This window comes from Neophocaena asiaeorientalis, unplaced genomic scaffold (genome assembly GCF_003031525.2).
Source record: "Neophocaena asiaeorientalis asiaeorientalis breed wild unplaced genomic scaffold, Neophocaena_asiaeorientalis_V1.1 scaffold546, whole genome shotgun sequence".
In the NCBI taxonomy this organism is placed as follows: Eukaryota; Metazoa; Chordata; class Mammalia; order Artiodactyla; family Phocoenidae; genus Neophocaena; species Neophocaena asiaeorientalis.
The window spans coordinates 1919815-1935434 of NW_020175442.1; the positions used below are offsets into that span (position 1 = coordinate 1919815).

At 41.1% G+C, this 15620-nt stretch overlaps 1 protein-coding gene across 1 annotated transcript in view; it reads left to right on the top strand.

Moving 5' to 3' along the window:
* The window catches only part of LPAR3 (lysophosphatidic acid receptor 3), a 45738-nt gene extending 36656 nt beyond the window's left edge, over positions 1–9082 (top strand). Inside the window, exon 2 of the mRNA XM_024767880.1 lies at positions 8751–9082. Coding sequence (XP_024623648.1) covers positions 8751–9082 — 332 coding nt within the window. The remainder of the gene's footprint in view (positions 1–8750) is intronic.
* The last annotated feature ends 6538 nt before the right edge of the window (positions 9083–15620 follow it).

Sequence of the window (15620 nt, forward strand, 5' to 3'; positions counted from 1 at the left end):
AGATTTTTGATTTCACTTGTCACCAATATTTTCAGTTGTAATCGTCTCTTCTAAAGTGTTAGACATTCCTTAACTTGATGTTTCTGATTACCTTAAATTGCAGTCATTAAATATCATTTCAGTACTTAATTGAATATTCTAGTGTATGATTCACTAGACTTTAGAAACTTGTATTGAATTCATGATACTGGTTTTTGAGTACAGCACTGAAACTAGTTGAATTACTAGAGGAAAGCTCAGTGGTAATCTAATTGGACTATTAGTGAGTCTCTTAAACAAGTACTGAAAGAACATAGAATATCATTAAAATAAAAAAAAAACCAATTGCTTCTTATCAACATAACTGACCTGTCACGTGGCACTAGAAGGATGTTATATTTGTTATTCAAATGTAATCATCTGGAAGACATTCACTCTTAGTGGCTGACACATGGCAGGTGGTTGCCTAGTAAGTATTTATTAATGAAAGAACATATGGCTTCAGTTCCACCTACTGCCGATGACTCCCAAGTTAACATTTCAATTTGGAGCTCTCAGAGTTCTGACCCACATTTCTGGCTGCCTTCTACTCTTCTATGCCTGGAGGAGCCACAGATATTCTAAGTGCCCAGTGCCTAAAACTGAATCACCATCTCTTCCTTCTAAGCCTGTCCCTCTTCTCTCTCCCGCTTGGTTATCAGAATCCCACTACTCAGTCATCCTGGATTCTTTCCTCTCCCTCACTTCCTAGATCCAGTTGTTTATACATCAAGTCTTACAGGTTTTCCTCCTTACCACCTTGCTGACCTGGCTACATCTCACCAACTCCATCAGATCCTTAGACTTTCCACCTGAATTTTAGCTGGTCTTCAGAGGAGTCTCCATGCCTAGGTCAGTGGTCCTATACTTCACCCTACTAAAGCGTTCCCCAGGAAGCTCGTTAAAACCGGAGATACCCAGATCATACCTACATCAGTTTCTCATTTGGTAGGTCTGGGTGGGACACAGAAATCTGAATTTCAAGCAGTCAGCCCAGGTGATTGTGATGCAGGGGGAGCGTCACATACCTCCATTCCATCCTGAGCACTCAGACACAGCTTTGCTTTAAAATATAAGACTTATCCATGCTCTTGACTAAAATCTTCAAAGAACTACCATTCTACAGCGGTCATTTTCAAACCTAGGTCAGCGAGGTTCGCAGGGGTTCCTCAGAGGTGCCTCAGTGTAGGTATGTGTGGGGGGGGTGGGGGGAGCACTGTAGTGTGAAGATGGGAGTGAATTCTCCAGGAAGATCTTTAGTCAACTCCCCCCACCATCTCCTTCTTTAGTCAGAGCAGCTCTGATATTGAAGTTTAACAAGAGATTTTCTTTGGGAAGTCATCCTCTACTTAAAAAAAATAATAATGATCTATAGAAGTAGGTTTCAATTTTTTTTTTTTTTTTTTCAGTATGCGGGCCTCTCACTGTTGCGACCTCTCCCGTTGCGGAGCACAGGCTCCGGACGCGCAAGCTCAGCGGCCATGGCTCACGGGCCCAGCCGCTCCGCAGCATGTGGGATCTTCCCGGACCGGGGCACGAACCCGTATCCCCTGCATCGGCAGGCGGACTCTCAACCACTGTGCCACCAGGGAAGCCCTCAATTTTTATTTTTTAATCAGGACCCCACAGTGAGAAATAATGTACATTCTCTATCATGGCCCAATACATACACATATTTTTGTGTGTAATTGAAACAAGTTTCATGAAACATACCATTACTATACTTGATGTATCCTGATGTTTTCTGTTCTATTTTATTTTTTAGAAAAAAGCTGGTTGCAGCCTACTAAACTGATTTCACAAGCCACTGATGAGTTGCAACTGAACCTGAAAAACCTCAGCTCTTAACCTTTCTCATTAGGTTTCCTTTGTGAACCATGGAACCTAGAAATATTTTCTTAATCCTCCCATGATGGTGTATGACTCATACCATTCTAGGTGCTTGGGAGAGAGGTTAATTCATTACATACCATGGATACCTGAGGGCATTCACCTGATGAACTCCTGGTTGAAAAAGACTTATGGGGTGTGATCTATGCAATAAATCCAAACTCCTGAGAACTGCCCAAAGGGCCCTTCCGGGTCTGACCCATGTTCATCTTTCAGACTTCATCTTACTTCCCTAGTCACCTTCCTGGGTTAAAACCATCCTAAACTGTTTGGAATTCCCCAAGTACCTCATTGGTATTTCTCACCTCTGCACAGTCATTCTTGACCTTCAGCTCAACTGAGTGTCATTTCACCTGACACCTTCCTGGACAGTAATCAGAATCATCACATCCTGGTCCCCTGTCTGTCAGTGCCCGAAGGGCAGGACAGCAGCTAATGCGTTACCTGGCCCCATGTGGGCTCTTAATAAACTTCAGTTATGTTCAATGGACTCATCTTCTCTGCTACTGAGTATGGAGCTCTATCCTTCATTCTGAGGACACAGGCAGGTATGAGGCACAGCCTACATGCTTAGGAAGCTTGCAATGGGCCCAAGAGACAGGACGTATGTTATTAAAAACTACCTCAGAATAGCACAACGCTCAAGAGTTTGCGTGGGGGAATCAGGCCTGGGTTCAAATTCTGACTCTTCTATTTGTTGGCTTCTGACTAAACCTAGGACAAACTCTTGAGCTGTTCTGAAGTTCAGATTCATCATACGTGAGACTGAAAATAAGAGTGGCAACTTCACAGGGCCATGAGTTTTAAACAATGGGTGTGTGTAAAGCTCTAAGCACACTGCCCAGCCCAGAGCTCTTGGGAAATGTTAGAGTGGAATTAAGCAGGTAATATGCCCAGTGCCATGTGGATGTTGTAGGTGGAAAATGCCACAGGAGTTGACAGGAGGGAATGGTCACTGTGGGTTGGACATATGGGAAAGGTCCAGTGGAGGAGCTAAGCCTAGAATGAAAAGTAGACCTTAGATTAGGAGCCAGGAAGGCATTCCTGGCAGGGCGAACCAGAGCGCCAACCAAGGCCAGTGGAGGACAGTATATGCCTTGCCTGTAGACTAGTTTCCCTGCTAGTGTTTGTACATTTCATTTATGCATAAGATGTACTCAAACATTCTTTCCAAATAGAAGCTGAAGGTATTGATCTGAAGATGATTTTCTTGTTCTAAAGAATTCTGCCCCCTTTCTCTTTTCCATGACTTTTTGCCAAGTGTGTATGGAATCTACAGTTTTGCTGACAGTATCAGCTTGATTAAACCATTTTGGTCAGCATAGAGAAATGGTTTGTAAAACTGGCCATGCATCATAATCACCCAGGGAACTTTTTAGTCCTACAGATTTCCATGTACCACCCCAGAGAGTCTGACCATTGGCTCTGATCTAGGACCAGGGGATCTGCATTATTAAAAAGCTCCCCTGGGAATTTGATGGCCTGCCAGCTTTGGGAACTGGTAGCTCAGAGAATTCATCTTAATCTGTTTTTAGCCATACTGTCTGATAATGGTGTCTGGGAAACCAATATGTCGAATTTGTTTGAATTTTATGGGAGTTGAAACTCATAGTTTGTAGAATTTAGCAGTTTTCTACTTGGAAAAGAGTTCGGAAGCCACTTAACCCTCTCTCTCTCATTTAGGAAAAATCTCTTCCCTTTGTACATCTCAGGATGATCTGGGCAAAGTAAGTACCCTGGTCGAGGGAGGCTCTCTGTCTGCCGAACAACAAATTCCTCTCCTAATAGCTTCATTTTCTTAAAAAGAAGTCTTACCTTCACATTCTGTCTTTTGGTACTTTTCCGCTTGTCTCAGGGTGACCTTCAAGATAAGTCATGCTTCTCTCTATGTGATGGCCCTTCAGGTCTTTGGGGATAGTTAACATAATGTGGTTTTCCTTTGCCTTTTCTTTTCCAAGAGAAACATGCTTGATTTCTTCTATCAGTTCCCAGATAGATACCTTTAGATCTGCTTTTACTTGTTAATGCCTGATTTAGGGGGGAGGAGGGAAGATCCGGGCTTGGCATGTGCCTCTTTGAAAGCCTTGTTTGGTCCCAGCTATCTTGGTCTGAGCATTGAGTTTAAATACTCAAAAAACATTCATCTTAGTTTTTTCCTCTACAATTTTTTGGAAATTGATAAGGGACTGACTGATATCTATTTCTCAGGATGTACCCTCTGCCCCTCTTTTAAGAACTGGGACAGACAGAAACATTTGTATGTTTCTGACATCTTCCACATTCTCCAAGAATTCTCCAAAAAGACAGATTCCCAAGGCCAAAACCATTCCTGACATTTTCTTCTCTTTTAAATGTTTTTGGGGACCTCATATCTGCTGCTGCTGACATACAGTAAAAATCCCCAATGAATGAGCTGTTTAGATAAGCTGTGCCCCCGCTCTGAGATGTGTTTGGAGGTAGAGCTTGGCTGCTGGTGGAGGAGTTGGGGAGCTGCAGTTTCCCAGGGTTCCTGCTTGGAGTGCAATCATCACTTCAGACAGCACCGCTGAAGTACCCATCAGCAGCGCAGTGTGTGGCGGCTGTTCTGTCAGAGACTTGCCTTTTGTTGTTCTTGGAAACGGTGTAAAGAAAAGGTCAGCAGATTTTTTTTAAAAATAAATTTTATTTATTTTTGGCTGCGTTGGGTCTTCGTTGCTGCGCGCGGGCTTTCTCTAGTTGCAGCGAGGGGGGGGTGCTGCTCTTCGTTGCGGTGCGGAGGCTTCTCATTGCGGTGGCTTCTTTTGTTGCGGAGCGCGGGCTCTAGGCACGCGGGCTTCCGTAGTTGTGGCACGTGGGCTCAGAAGTTGTGGCCCGCGGGCTCTAGAGCGCAGGCTCAGTAGTTGTGCTGCACTGGCTTAGTTACTCTGCGGCACGTGGGATCTTCCCGGACCAGGGCTCGAACCCTTGTCCCCTGCATTGGCAGGCAGATTCTTAACCACTGCGCCACCAGGGAAGCCCCAGGTCAGCAGATTTTTGTTGCTCTTCTTACCTGTATTTCTGTTGAAATTCTTTCTCCTTTCTTTCCTCCCCTTCCCTTCCTTCCTTCTTTCCTATTTCATCGTTTTCGCTTCCTCCCTCCCTTCCTTCCTTTGCCAGAAATTCTTTCTGTTAGCAAAGCAGAGAATGACTTGGTTGTGAGATACTGTATGCAGTTTCACAGTCAGGTATGATATTCTATGAACGGGACTTTAAAGGTCAGAAGTACCCTCCCCCCTTCCCCATCACTTACTTTAGAAATAATATCCTTTGCAGCTCACTGCTGAGCAGCCTAGCATGTGAGCAGGAGCACAAGCCCTGGGGCCAGGCTGCCTGTTCAAATCCTGGCCCTTCCACTTATCATGGCTTTGAGCAGGTTACCAATTTAAATGGTTAATTCATATAAAATGCTTACAACAGTGCCTGGTGTATAACCATTGCTCAGTGAAAAGTGTGTCAGTGTTGACTGAATGAATTATTTTATGAAATTCAATGCAAAAGGAAAGTGTATGTGAAGTACCACATTATGACAAACAGGGCATCAATTTGAAGATTTATTTACAGTATTTAGGTCCCCTGATTAATCCAAACTAGAGTTTTATGCTAGGGAAAAAAGCTTTAATGATTTTTAAAAATCCAATTTTAAAAACAGTCTTTAGGAAAACATATTGGCAATTTACTTTTATCCTTTTTTCTGATGTGTGTGTGTGAAATATATCGTTCAAACAAAATTATATAAGATATATGTACAGTTTAAAGAATAACACTTAAAAGAGTATTAAAAATTTAAGACACCTGTGTACTTGCCACCCAATTTAATAGAACATTTTCAGTGTCTTTAGAACCTCCTTTGTGCCCTATCCTGGTGGCCCCCTCTCTCTTGTAGAAATAGCCATATTATAAATTTCATGTTAATCATCTTGCTTTTCTTCATGGTTTTATCACATATGGTTATAATGTTAGACATCAAATTATTTAGATTCACTTTTTTAGCTATACAATTAACATTGATTTTGTTTATTAGTATACCCTTGACCCTTGAACAGCAGGGGTTTGAACTGAGCGGGTCCATTTATGTGCAGATTTTTTTCAGTAAATACATGCTACAGTGCTACATAATCTGATCTGAGGTTGGTTGTATCTACAGATGTGGAATCATAGATACGAGGGCCAAATGTAAAGTTACATACGGATTTTTGACTGTGCAGGGGTCAGCGCCCCTAACCCCTGTGTTGTTCAAGGATCAACTTATCTGGATTCATTTCCAGCTTCTTAATTTTTTCTTTATCCCATTTTTCTATGTTTCCCTCCTTTCTTACGCATTGAGACTTTTTTTTTTTTCCTTTTCTTTACTTGCATCCTTCCCCCTCCATTGGTTTGGAAGTTATATACACTATTAAATTTTGACATGCGTATTTAACTAAGTATAAAGTTTATCAATGTTTCTCCCTCCTACCCATTCACACAAAAACCTTGGAACACTCCCACTAGGATTTCTTTGGAATTCTGCAATCTCACACAGAAAGGACTCTTCACATCAAAGTTGGTAGCTACAGCTTTTGATGTCTGCTTTGTTTAGTTCTTCCCTCCTGACAACATAGTAACCCTGTCTCAGAAATGGCAGAGAGAACAAAAGTGTTACTTCTACGGGAAATACAGACCGCTGGAGCTGGATGCAGCCTTAAAGGTTATCTAAATTAGTGTTTTTCAAACTTTTTGACTAATCCCAACAGTCAAAAATAATATTTTATTTTATAACCAATGCACACGTAAATATAGTATGTAAAACTGAAACAAAAGTTTCATGAAACAATACTTCTCTTGGTCTGTGTAATATACTCTGAGCTATTCCATTCCATTTGCATTTCCATTCTTTCATTAAAAAAATAAAAAGAAACTTTTCCAAATTCATTAAATTGATTGCATACTCACTAAGGTGCCTTGGTCCACAGTTTGAAAAACCCAGAACTTGCCTAACATCCTCAATTTACAGTTTAGGAAGATGAAGCCCAGACCGATGACATGGATCTCCCAGAGTTGTACAGTAAGTGAAGAATTAGGACCCAAATCCCTGATATTTTATCTCTAAGTTCACTTCTTTCTTCACATATGTCAGCCAAACCAAAAATAATACAGGATGGAGAAAAAAGGGAGCCATTGGAGAGCTGTAGTTCTGAAATGGGAAGCGAAACCCCCTGAGAACTCCTGCACGTCTACTTTTGGCAGATGTCTTTGACAAAGCATCTCACGATAACCACTGCTGAGTGAACCCAACACGGTATTAGACACCACTTTTCATTACCTCTGACTCTTAACAACCACTTCATGAGTCGGGATCATTATCCTTATTAAACAAGGGAATGAGGGCTCAGAAGAGTTATTTGCCTCACTAGCGGCGTGTAAGGTGAGGGGCTGGGCGTAGCTGTCTGACCCCATAGCTCTCGGAGTTTCACAGCCTCATACTGCCTCTTTATAATTCTTGACCTGCTTATTATTATATCTCTCAGAAGGAAGAGAAAGCACCATGAGGGATACTGTCCAGGTCTGACTCTAACCAGGAAGAGTAACTAGTTGGTGATACGGTTCACAGACTTGCTTGTTCGTTCTATCTCTCCCATTAGCCCTTTTGTTCCCGCACCGCATGGTCTTCACCTCATTCACTGTCTGGTACAGTTCTTGGCACATTGAAACCTCACAATGACTGTTTTGTTCAGTGGATAAGTAAGGGCCTTCAGAAATCAGAAGGAGTTTGGCAGAAAGAAACCACGTCCCAGTATGGAGGCAGGTCCCATAGTGGCCCAGTGTACAGCCTGTGGAGGAAGACTGCCTAGGTTCAAACTTCAATGTCCCTTACAAGCTATTGGCCTGTAAGCAAGTTACTGAACTTCTCTTGTGCCTCAGTTTCCTGAGGATGATAATGATGTCTATTTCAGAGTGTGGGTTCTATGAGTTAATAAAGGGAAGCGTTGATGTGTTAGCTGTCATTGTTATCTGTTGTTATGATGACTAAGTAGGGACATTGAACATGTGTCTCATATTTTAGGAAAAACATACCAGAAAGTTTGAGGTAAGCTAAGTATGATCATGTGGGTAGAGACTCAGAACAGACCCCCCTTCATGTGCCATTGGTGCTAACATTATGCTAAATAAATAAATGTGTTAATAAAATACACATTGATATCTCATCGTGAAAGAGAAAGATTTATTTCTGACAAAAATATCTCAGCCTAGAATAGATTATTAAGCAGATGGCCTATGACCATGTCAAAAAGAATTTAGTGCTTACTCGGCAGTAACATGGATTTGTAAAGAATACAGTTTTTGAGCAGGTGAGTTGATAAAAAGACTAGGAGACTCCCATAGATGCAATGCATCTTATTTTCGGGAGAGCATTTGGAACGTCTGATTTGGAGAACAGCAGAGTGCAGGGTTAAGTGTGTGAGGCTTCCCCACATAGACCCTGGGATTTGGCCTCAGTTTTCTCACCTGCAGAGTGTGGATAATGACTGCACAGCCTCCTAGTGTGATTCGGAGAACAAACAGAAATAAGGTCCGCGTTGTGCTCAAGAAGTAAGAGATAAGTGTAAGCCCCTAATTACGGTACCTGGGTAAGCAGATAAGAAGGTGAAGTGGAACGTGGTTAAGAGTCTGTTTGCTTCTAAGAAGCCCAGTCTCAAATGCTCAGAGGAAGGCTGGAAGTTTGCTTTGCAGTTGTCAGAACAAATCCTCAAGGTCCCTTGACACCACTGACTGAAGACCGGGCGAGAAGAAACCCAAATAATTAGCCTGAGGTCTGAGTGCCTGTTGCTTCCTCTCTCTCCCTCCAGGGGCCTTTGTCGTGTGCTGGACACCAGGTCTGGTGGTTCTGCTGCTCGATGGCCTGAACTGCACGTGGTGCAACGTGCAGCATGTGAAAAGGTGGTTCCTGCTGCTGGCGCTGCTTAACTCCGTCATGAACCCCATCATCTACTCCTACAAGGATGAGGACATGTACAGCACCATGAAGAGGATGCTCTGCTGCTTCTCGCAGGAGAAGAACCCAGAGAGGCGGCCCTCCCACATCCCCTCCGTGGTCCTCAGCCAGAGCGACACGGGGGGCAGCCAGTATATGGAGGATAATAGCAACCGAGGCCAGGTCTGCAACAAGAGCAGCTCCTAGGCTTCAGTGCCCCTCTGCCTGGCCCAGCCTTCGTCTGGGAGAACTGTTCAGAATGGTTACCTGTCTGTAACTAAGCCCACATACAGTGTTATTTGAGCTCTGAATGAATCATTGGGAAATTTTTTTTTAAATTGTTTTTCATCATTTAAAAGCATGGGTGGGAAAGAGAGGATACAATGCATTTAGAGAAAACGCACAGAAAGAGGGAAGGCAGCACGGTGGATTCCTGCCTGACATCCTGTGAACCCCTTGGAGCATCGCCCACCAGGCCATGCATCCTGGGCTCTGCCACCATCTTGTAGCCATTCCCTTTGTGTTTCCAAAGGATGCTGTTAAAGGGCTTAGGCCAAAATAAATAAAAATGTTACTTGAGCCACCTTATGTAGCTGCTTGGAAAGCCTATGTAGTTCTTTCTGCATGCATCTGAAATTTTAAAAAATGCTTCAGCAGTGATGTTTTTCTCCTCAAACAAATCATGGCCAGTAGCTAGGTGTTCAATAGGAATCTCAGAATAACAAATCAGTCAGGGCTCCAGATTAATTTACTTGATTTTTAACTGAAAGAACATTCTGAGGAAAAAGATTTACTTTGAAGTAATAACAAAAAAGGTAAACGTTAAAAACTCTTCTTGCAGGAAAAAGAAAAAGAGGCTTTGATGTGGTCCTCTCAGTGTGCGTGCGTGTGTATACACACCTGTATATTTACACACTTCGAATTTGTATTTAAAGACATCACAGACAGTGATGGTGAAATAAATTCACTGACCACCCAGACTTTCCAGTCTAGGACTACAGTTGTAGAAATGAACTGTTGTGCTCTAAAATAGAAAGAGGTGATTTGTTTGAAAACAGACATTCAGCAGGGTAAAAAAGTATATTAGCATGCGGGCTGAGTTCCTTGCATATAGGATCAAATTTGAGCTTAAATGAGTCTTTCCAGTTCCTTCCATGCCACTGGTGACTTGTCAGATTTAGTATTTAGAATAATTTTCACACCTCATATTTTATCCACAATTATTGACATGTTTCCACTACTTGTTTTACTTGTGGATTGAAGTTTGATCTGGGTTCTATTTAAAAGTTTTCTCCTTCAAAGACCTAAGTAGGCAACATGAAAGGCAAGTCAGTAAGAAAAAAAAAAAAATTTATATACATAGGCTACTGACCAGAGTTTTCTATGTAAAGCATATAGAGTATCTTCTGATTCTAAAATGAGAATAACTTCAAGGCAGATATTATAGTATTTATGTAGTTTGCAAAAGAAGTTTACATTTTTTTTTTGCTGTTGTGGTGTAACATTTATGTGCAAGAACTACTTGTAATAAAAGGATTTGAGAAGTCATGCTTTTAGATATAATGGCCTAAAATAGAGAGTAGTATGATTTGAAGGTATAGATTTCACAAACTGTGTAATAAGTGGGTCTATCTAAGCTTATACCAAAGCTACCTATAAAATAAAATAAAAAAAGAGGATCTGTTTTCTATGGTTGGAGGTGCATTATTACCTTGTGTGTTTTCTAAGTAAAAATATAGTTTGCGGTAACTATAGCACATGCGTCTATTGCAGAAGAAAAATCAGATTTGCCAGGAAGTACATACTCTCAGTGTTTCATGTAAGCATTTTGAACCTACAGCTGGGCAAAGGGTGGAGAATTGAGATTGAATTCCCATCCCTGAATAGCTACTAAGGGATCTTTAAAGGTTTTATTTTGAGCAAAGCACCATTTTTAGTACCCTGCAGCAGAGTGTCATGTTCAGAATGGTGTCTGGAGGGGCTCCAACTATGGAGACTCGGGGTGGAAATATATAGCTTTTGTTTTTATGCACACACATATCTTAGCACTGGTGCCAGAGTAGAGGAGTCATGTATATTTGCAGATGACAAGTGCCAGCCATCACAGGGCTCACCAAGAACACAGCAAACCCATCTCTTAGTTGGGGGAAAAAAACAAGGAAAGAATGTTCCTATTCAAATCCTAGGACCCCGAGTTTATCTGCAAGTCATTGTGATGATGGCTCTAAAAATTTGATCTAGACCTTTCCAGACCAGCCCTTGACTCAAAGCATGGGCTACTCCCGAGCCAAGCAAGATTTCATTTTCTCCTTAGATTTGTAGCACTGTCCAAGGTGTTCTGTTAAATCTATATGGGTGAGAGCGTTTAGTCCTTTGTGAAGACTGCCTGCTTGGAAAGAAATAATTTTTTGGAAGTAAACTGAAGTTTCTTGGTGACATTTTTTTTTAAGTGACTGGTAGACTTGAGGCCATAATGTAACTTTTAGAAGCCCTAAGCACTTATGCCTCCATTTGTGTAATTCCAAATAAAAACCATACTTAACCATAGAACAAATGTAAGCCTTGAAAAAAACTCTAATTTCCTTCACAGTTAGCACTTTGATGCTTTATATAAATGTTGATAATCAAAATTTAGCAATTTCAATGCCCCTGCTGCCCTGGCACCCTGAGTTTGGATGTCCCAGGATCCGGGCCTGAGAGAGCCCAGCAGCAGCATCATCAGGCAGTGGGGGGACCAGGGAGGCATGGGGAGTGCAGCTCTCTTCATCTGCCGCTGCCCCACATGGACTACAAGGCATGCCATGCCCCGTGCTTGTAGACTAACTGTAGGAGGTTGAGAGTGTTTTGTTCTTATTAGCTCATCAATTCCCTAATCATTCAGGGAGTGGGGGCAATAAGAATGCTTGGCCCTCTTTTAATTGATTGACTAGGCATAATGAAGGCAAGCCCCATGAAGACATTCATGAAGGTGACTTAACGACAAACACAAGCCCTGTTAGAACTTGGAGTGAAAATAACCAGAGCGTTGTTCTACACGATGATGCGACTCATGGCATACTCAAGAGAATTTAAACACACACAAAAACAGATCTGTTTTCTGGGATGTTTACCAGAGAATTCTATCCCCTTGGTGGACCACTAAATGTGAGCTTAAATTGGAAACTCCTAGAGCTCCTTCCAACTTTACACACTGTCTTTCAGGCATAGGAGTTGGGGTTAGAATCACTTAAAGACATGAAGGAGCTTTAAGAGAAGATGCATTTTGTGAGGGATGCTCTCCTGAATACGTCACATAATTTACAATACTCATAATGTAAGACTGGTTTTCACAGAGGAGTAAACATTAGGATGGGAGATGCTGTTGCTGTAGGGTTTTTTTTTTTCTTTTCTTTTTGGCCCTAATCCTCTATCTATTTTTACATCATTCTCTCTAGTGCCTTTTAGAGTGTGCTCTCTCCTAAATTAATAGATGGTAAAGTTTTAATGGCAGTGGTTATGGGTTCAGAGTATTTTATTATATATAACTTCTGAGCTAAAGGTTTATGGTGCAAACAATAGGACAATGGTCACTAAAATCACACGGGGAGATTCCGGTACACGTGAATAAGAGGGTGGGTCATGTTATATATATAATGCAGTACCTCTGCCTGTCAATCCATGAACATGGTTTGCAATTTACTGGGTCAGCCAATTTTGGAATTTGCAGTTCTTGCCAGCTTTTTAGAGAGTTGCAACTTTATAAAAAATTTTCTGTATTAGCAACTTCAAGTTTACATAATTCAAATTTCCAAAAACCTCATCTGTATTGTATTTGTTACTGAGATTAGCACTTACACATTCTTTGTTAGTCGTAAGGTCGTATTGAAGAAAAGCGGGTGGCACCTGTCAGAAGTCCATGTTACATCTTTGTGCATATTAGAAAACACTGTCCCTTCCTCAAGACACTTTACCTGCATCTATTGGAAAGCATCTAATACATTCTGTATTAGAACTTTTGTTAGAACTTTACTACTACTTGTCAGACAACTTCCTAACACCTATGCACATCCACAGTATGATCGGCACACACAGAGTCGTTCAGTTCACCACTCACCCAAATGTTATGACAACCACCTTAAAGAAAGCACAAGATTGAAATTCAGAATACCTAGGTTCTGAGTTCTGTTCTGTTCTGTCCTAAACTATCTATGAAATTCTAGAATTCATAGATTTCTGATCTCCTAAATGATAAGCTTAAATGATCTGTAAGGATCTTTTCAGCTCCAAAATTCTGTCATTCTATACATCACCTCCCAGATGTGAATCATGGAAAGCACCCCAAGTCTTTGGATTCGTTGGGTTTTACTCCTTGCATAGGGATTTCAAATAAAACGAGCTCTGTTTCTATTTATTGCAGTGGTTCTCAAGCTTTAGTGTACGTAAGGATCACCTAGGGGAGACCATATAAAATCTATGAGATTGAGGCAGGTATGAAATGTGTAACTGTAAACCCATCATCAATAAGAGAAGGAATTTCTGGAATACAATGGAACTGCTAATCAAAATGGAGAACCTAAGAGACTTGAAGATGTGATTATGTGTGCCAAAGTGAACTTAAATTCAAAGTGTGTGAGTCGATGTTTACTCCATCAAGGCAAATGGGAGCCCACAAATTTACTTTTACATGTAATTTAACCAAAATCTTTGAATAGTCCCTAGGTGCTAGGGAACAAACAAGCAAAAAGTCCCTGCCGTTAAAAGAATGAACAAAACCATAAATTAAACATACACACAAGTAATTGAAGGGAAATAAAATGAAAGGGAGCTGAAAATATTAAGGATGGACATATGTGGAGGTAGCCATCCTTCAGATATCACTTGGAACATTGTTTGATATTGGTGGTGTATTGTTTAGATCCGGCCTCTGTAATATAATTCTTACTATAGAATTCTCCAAGACCTAGGGGAAGAAAAAGAAATCACATAAAGGGGCTACTCTGGGAGTTAAAATCAGTTCACAATTTATGCGTTGGGGATCTGGTACTGATCATCTAAGCTAGACTTGTCTTTTTCTTAAGTGGACACCTGACCACAGGTTTATATAAATTAGGAGATGGGATATTTCAGTCTTCAGTTCGAAAAACAGAAACCACTCTGGGTACTTGAAGCAGGAAGTACTTAAAATAGGCAATTAGGTGCTTATAAAATAGTTGGAAAGGCTAGAGGAGCAAAGGTGGGGGAAGCCCATTGTTAGCTGTCAGGTTTGCAGCTAACCTGTAGGGAATTATTGCCACACGGGTCAGGAACTTGTGGAAGCTGCTTCCTGAGGGCTACTCAGAGGCCACTGCAAAATCTAACATCTGCTGCTAGGGGAAGAATATGGCTCCTGCTTCCCTTCTGTCCTCCTCATCTCTTGTCTTTGGCACTGGCAGAATCTAAACCGGGATATTTGCTGGCTTTGTACTCTGAGAAATAGAATTCCCAGGCTTCCAACCTTTCAGATTCAGTGGAGAGCAGAGAAAGGACCAGCAATCCAGCTGACTGCTGACAGATGATACAGCAGATGGAAAAAGAAAAAAGGAAGGGAGTGGGTCATCTTGGCTTGTGAGACTTTTGCCTTGCGGAGATATGGGTCCTATTAGTTTATCTTGACTGTGGGTAGAAGATAATATAACTAGTTCTAGAGTAAGGGATGAAAATTCTCTAAAAAGTAAAGTGTTGGTATGTGTAACTTATGGGTTCCCCCTTACAGTGTATGGCTCTTCTGAAGGCTGAATGGGTAAATAAGACAAAAAAGAGCATAAGAGCATGGTTTACTTATTGGCTATTCATTATTCAAACCTGTGATATCAAAACTGAGATTAGAGCATGAGAAATAAAATGTGTGGTCACAGTTGATATACAGACGTGGCAAATTTAGTACTACTTAATCTTTCCTTTAGGTTTCCAGATGATGAGAAGAGGACCTTGAAACAATAATGAGCGAGCCAAGGTAGGTGTAAAATGCAGATGTGCAGTTATTTGAAAGTCAGAACTGTGTGTTCCATGGCCTTAAAAGAGGCAATGGATCAAGCCTTTTCTAGAGTTGAATGGTAATAGATCTAAGTTTCAGAGTTTGTGGTTTTTTTGGGGAAAGTAACACTAAAGTTTCTTCTTTTGATGGAAATAAGGGCCTGATTTATGCATCGTTGTGAGGAAGTTGTAATGTAGGGATTATCTTGATTTTACAAATGAGGAAACTGAAGACCATGAGATTGAATGAGTACTTAAGTGACTGAGTCAGGATCAAACTTAGCTAGCTAAGTTCTTCTTCAGAGGTTTTTCTCTGTTAAGAAAAAGTTTCCTACCACTGTATATAACTTCAGATTTCAAAGAGCCAATGTTTACTAATAATAGGTTAGCCATTTCAGGGACTGAGAACGTTTACGCTCATTGAGCAATTCAACTTCTAAGAATGTATGCTAAAGAAATGACTCTAAATTAAGAAAAGGTTTATCACACAAAGGTGATCAAAACAACATGATTTATAACACTGGAAACTTCTAAACAATGTAAATATTCAAGCATGTGACAAATGTAAGGCATTGTAGTCAAGCACATGGACTCTGGAATCAAATTGCATGCATTCATGTCTCGGCCATTTCACTTACTAGCTCTGTGACTTTGGGCAATTCCTCTGTGCATTAAGTATCTCACCTATAAAGTGGGGATCAAGAGTCTACCTCCCTCACAGAGTTGTAGATTCAGTAAATTATATGTCAAGCAC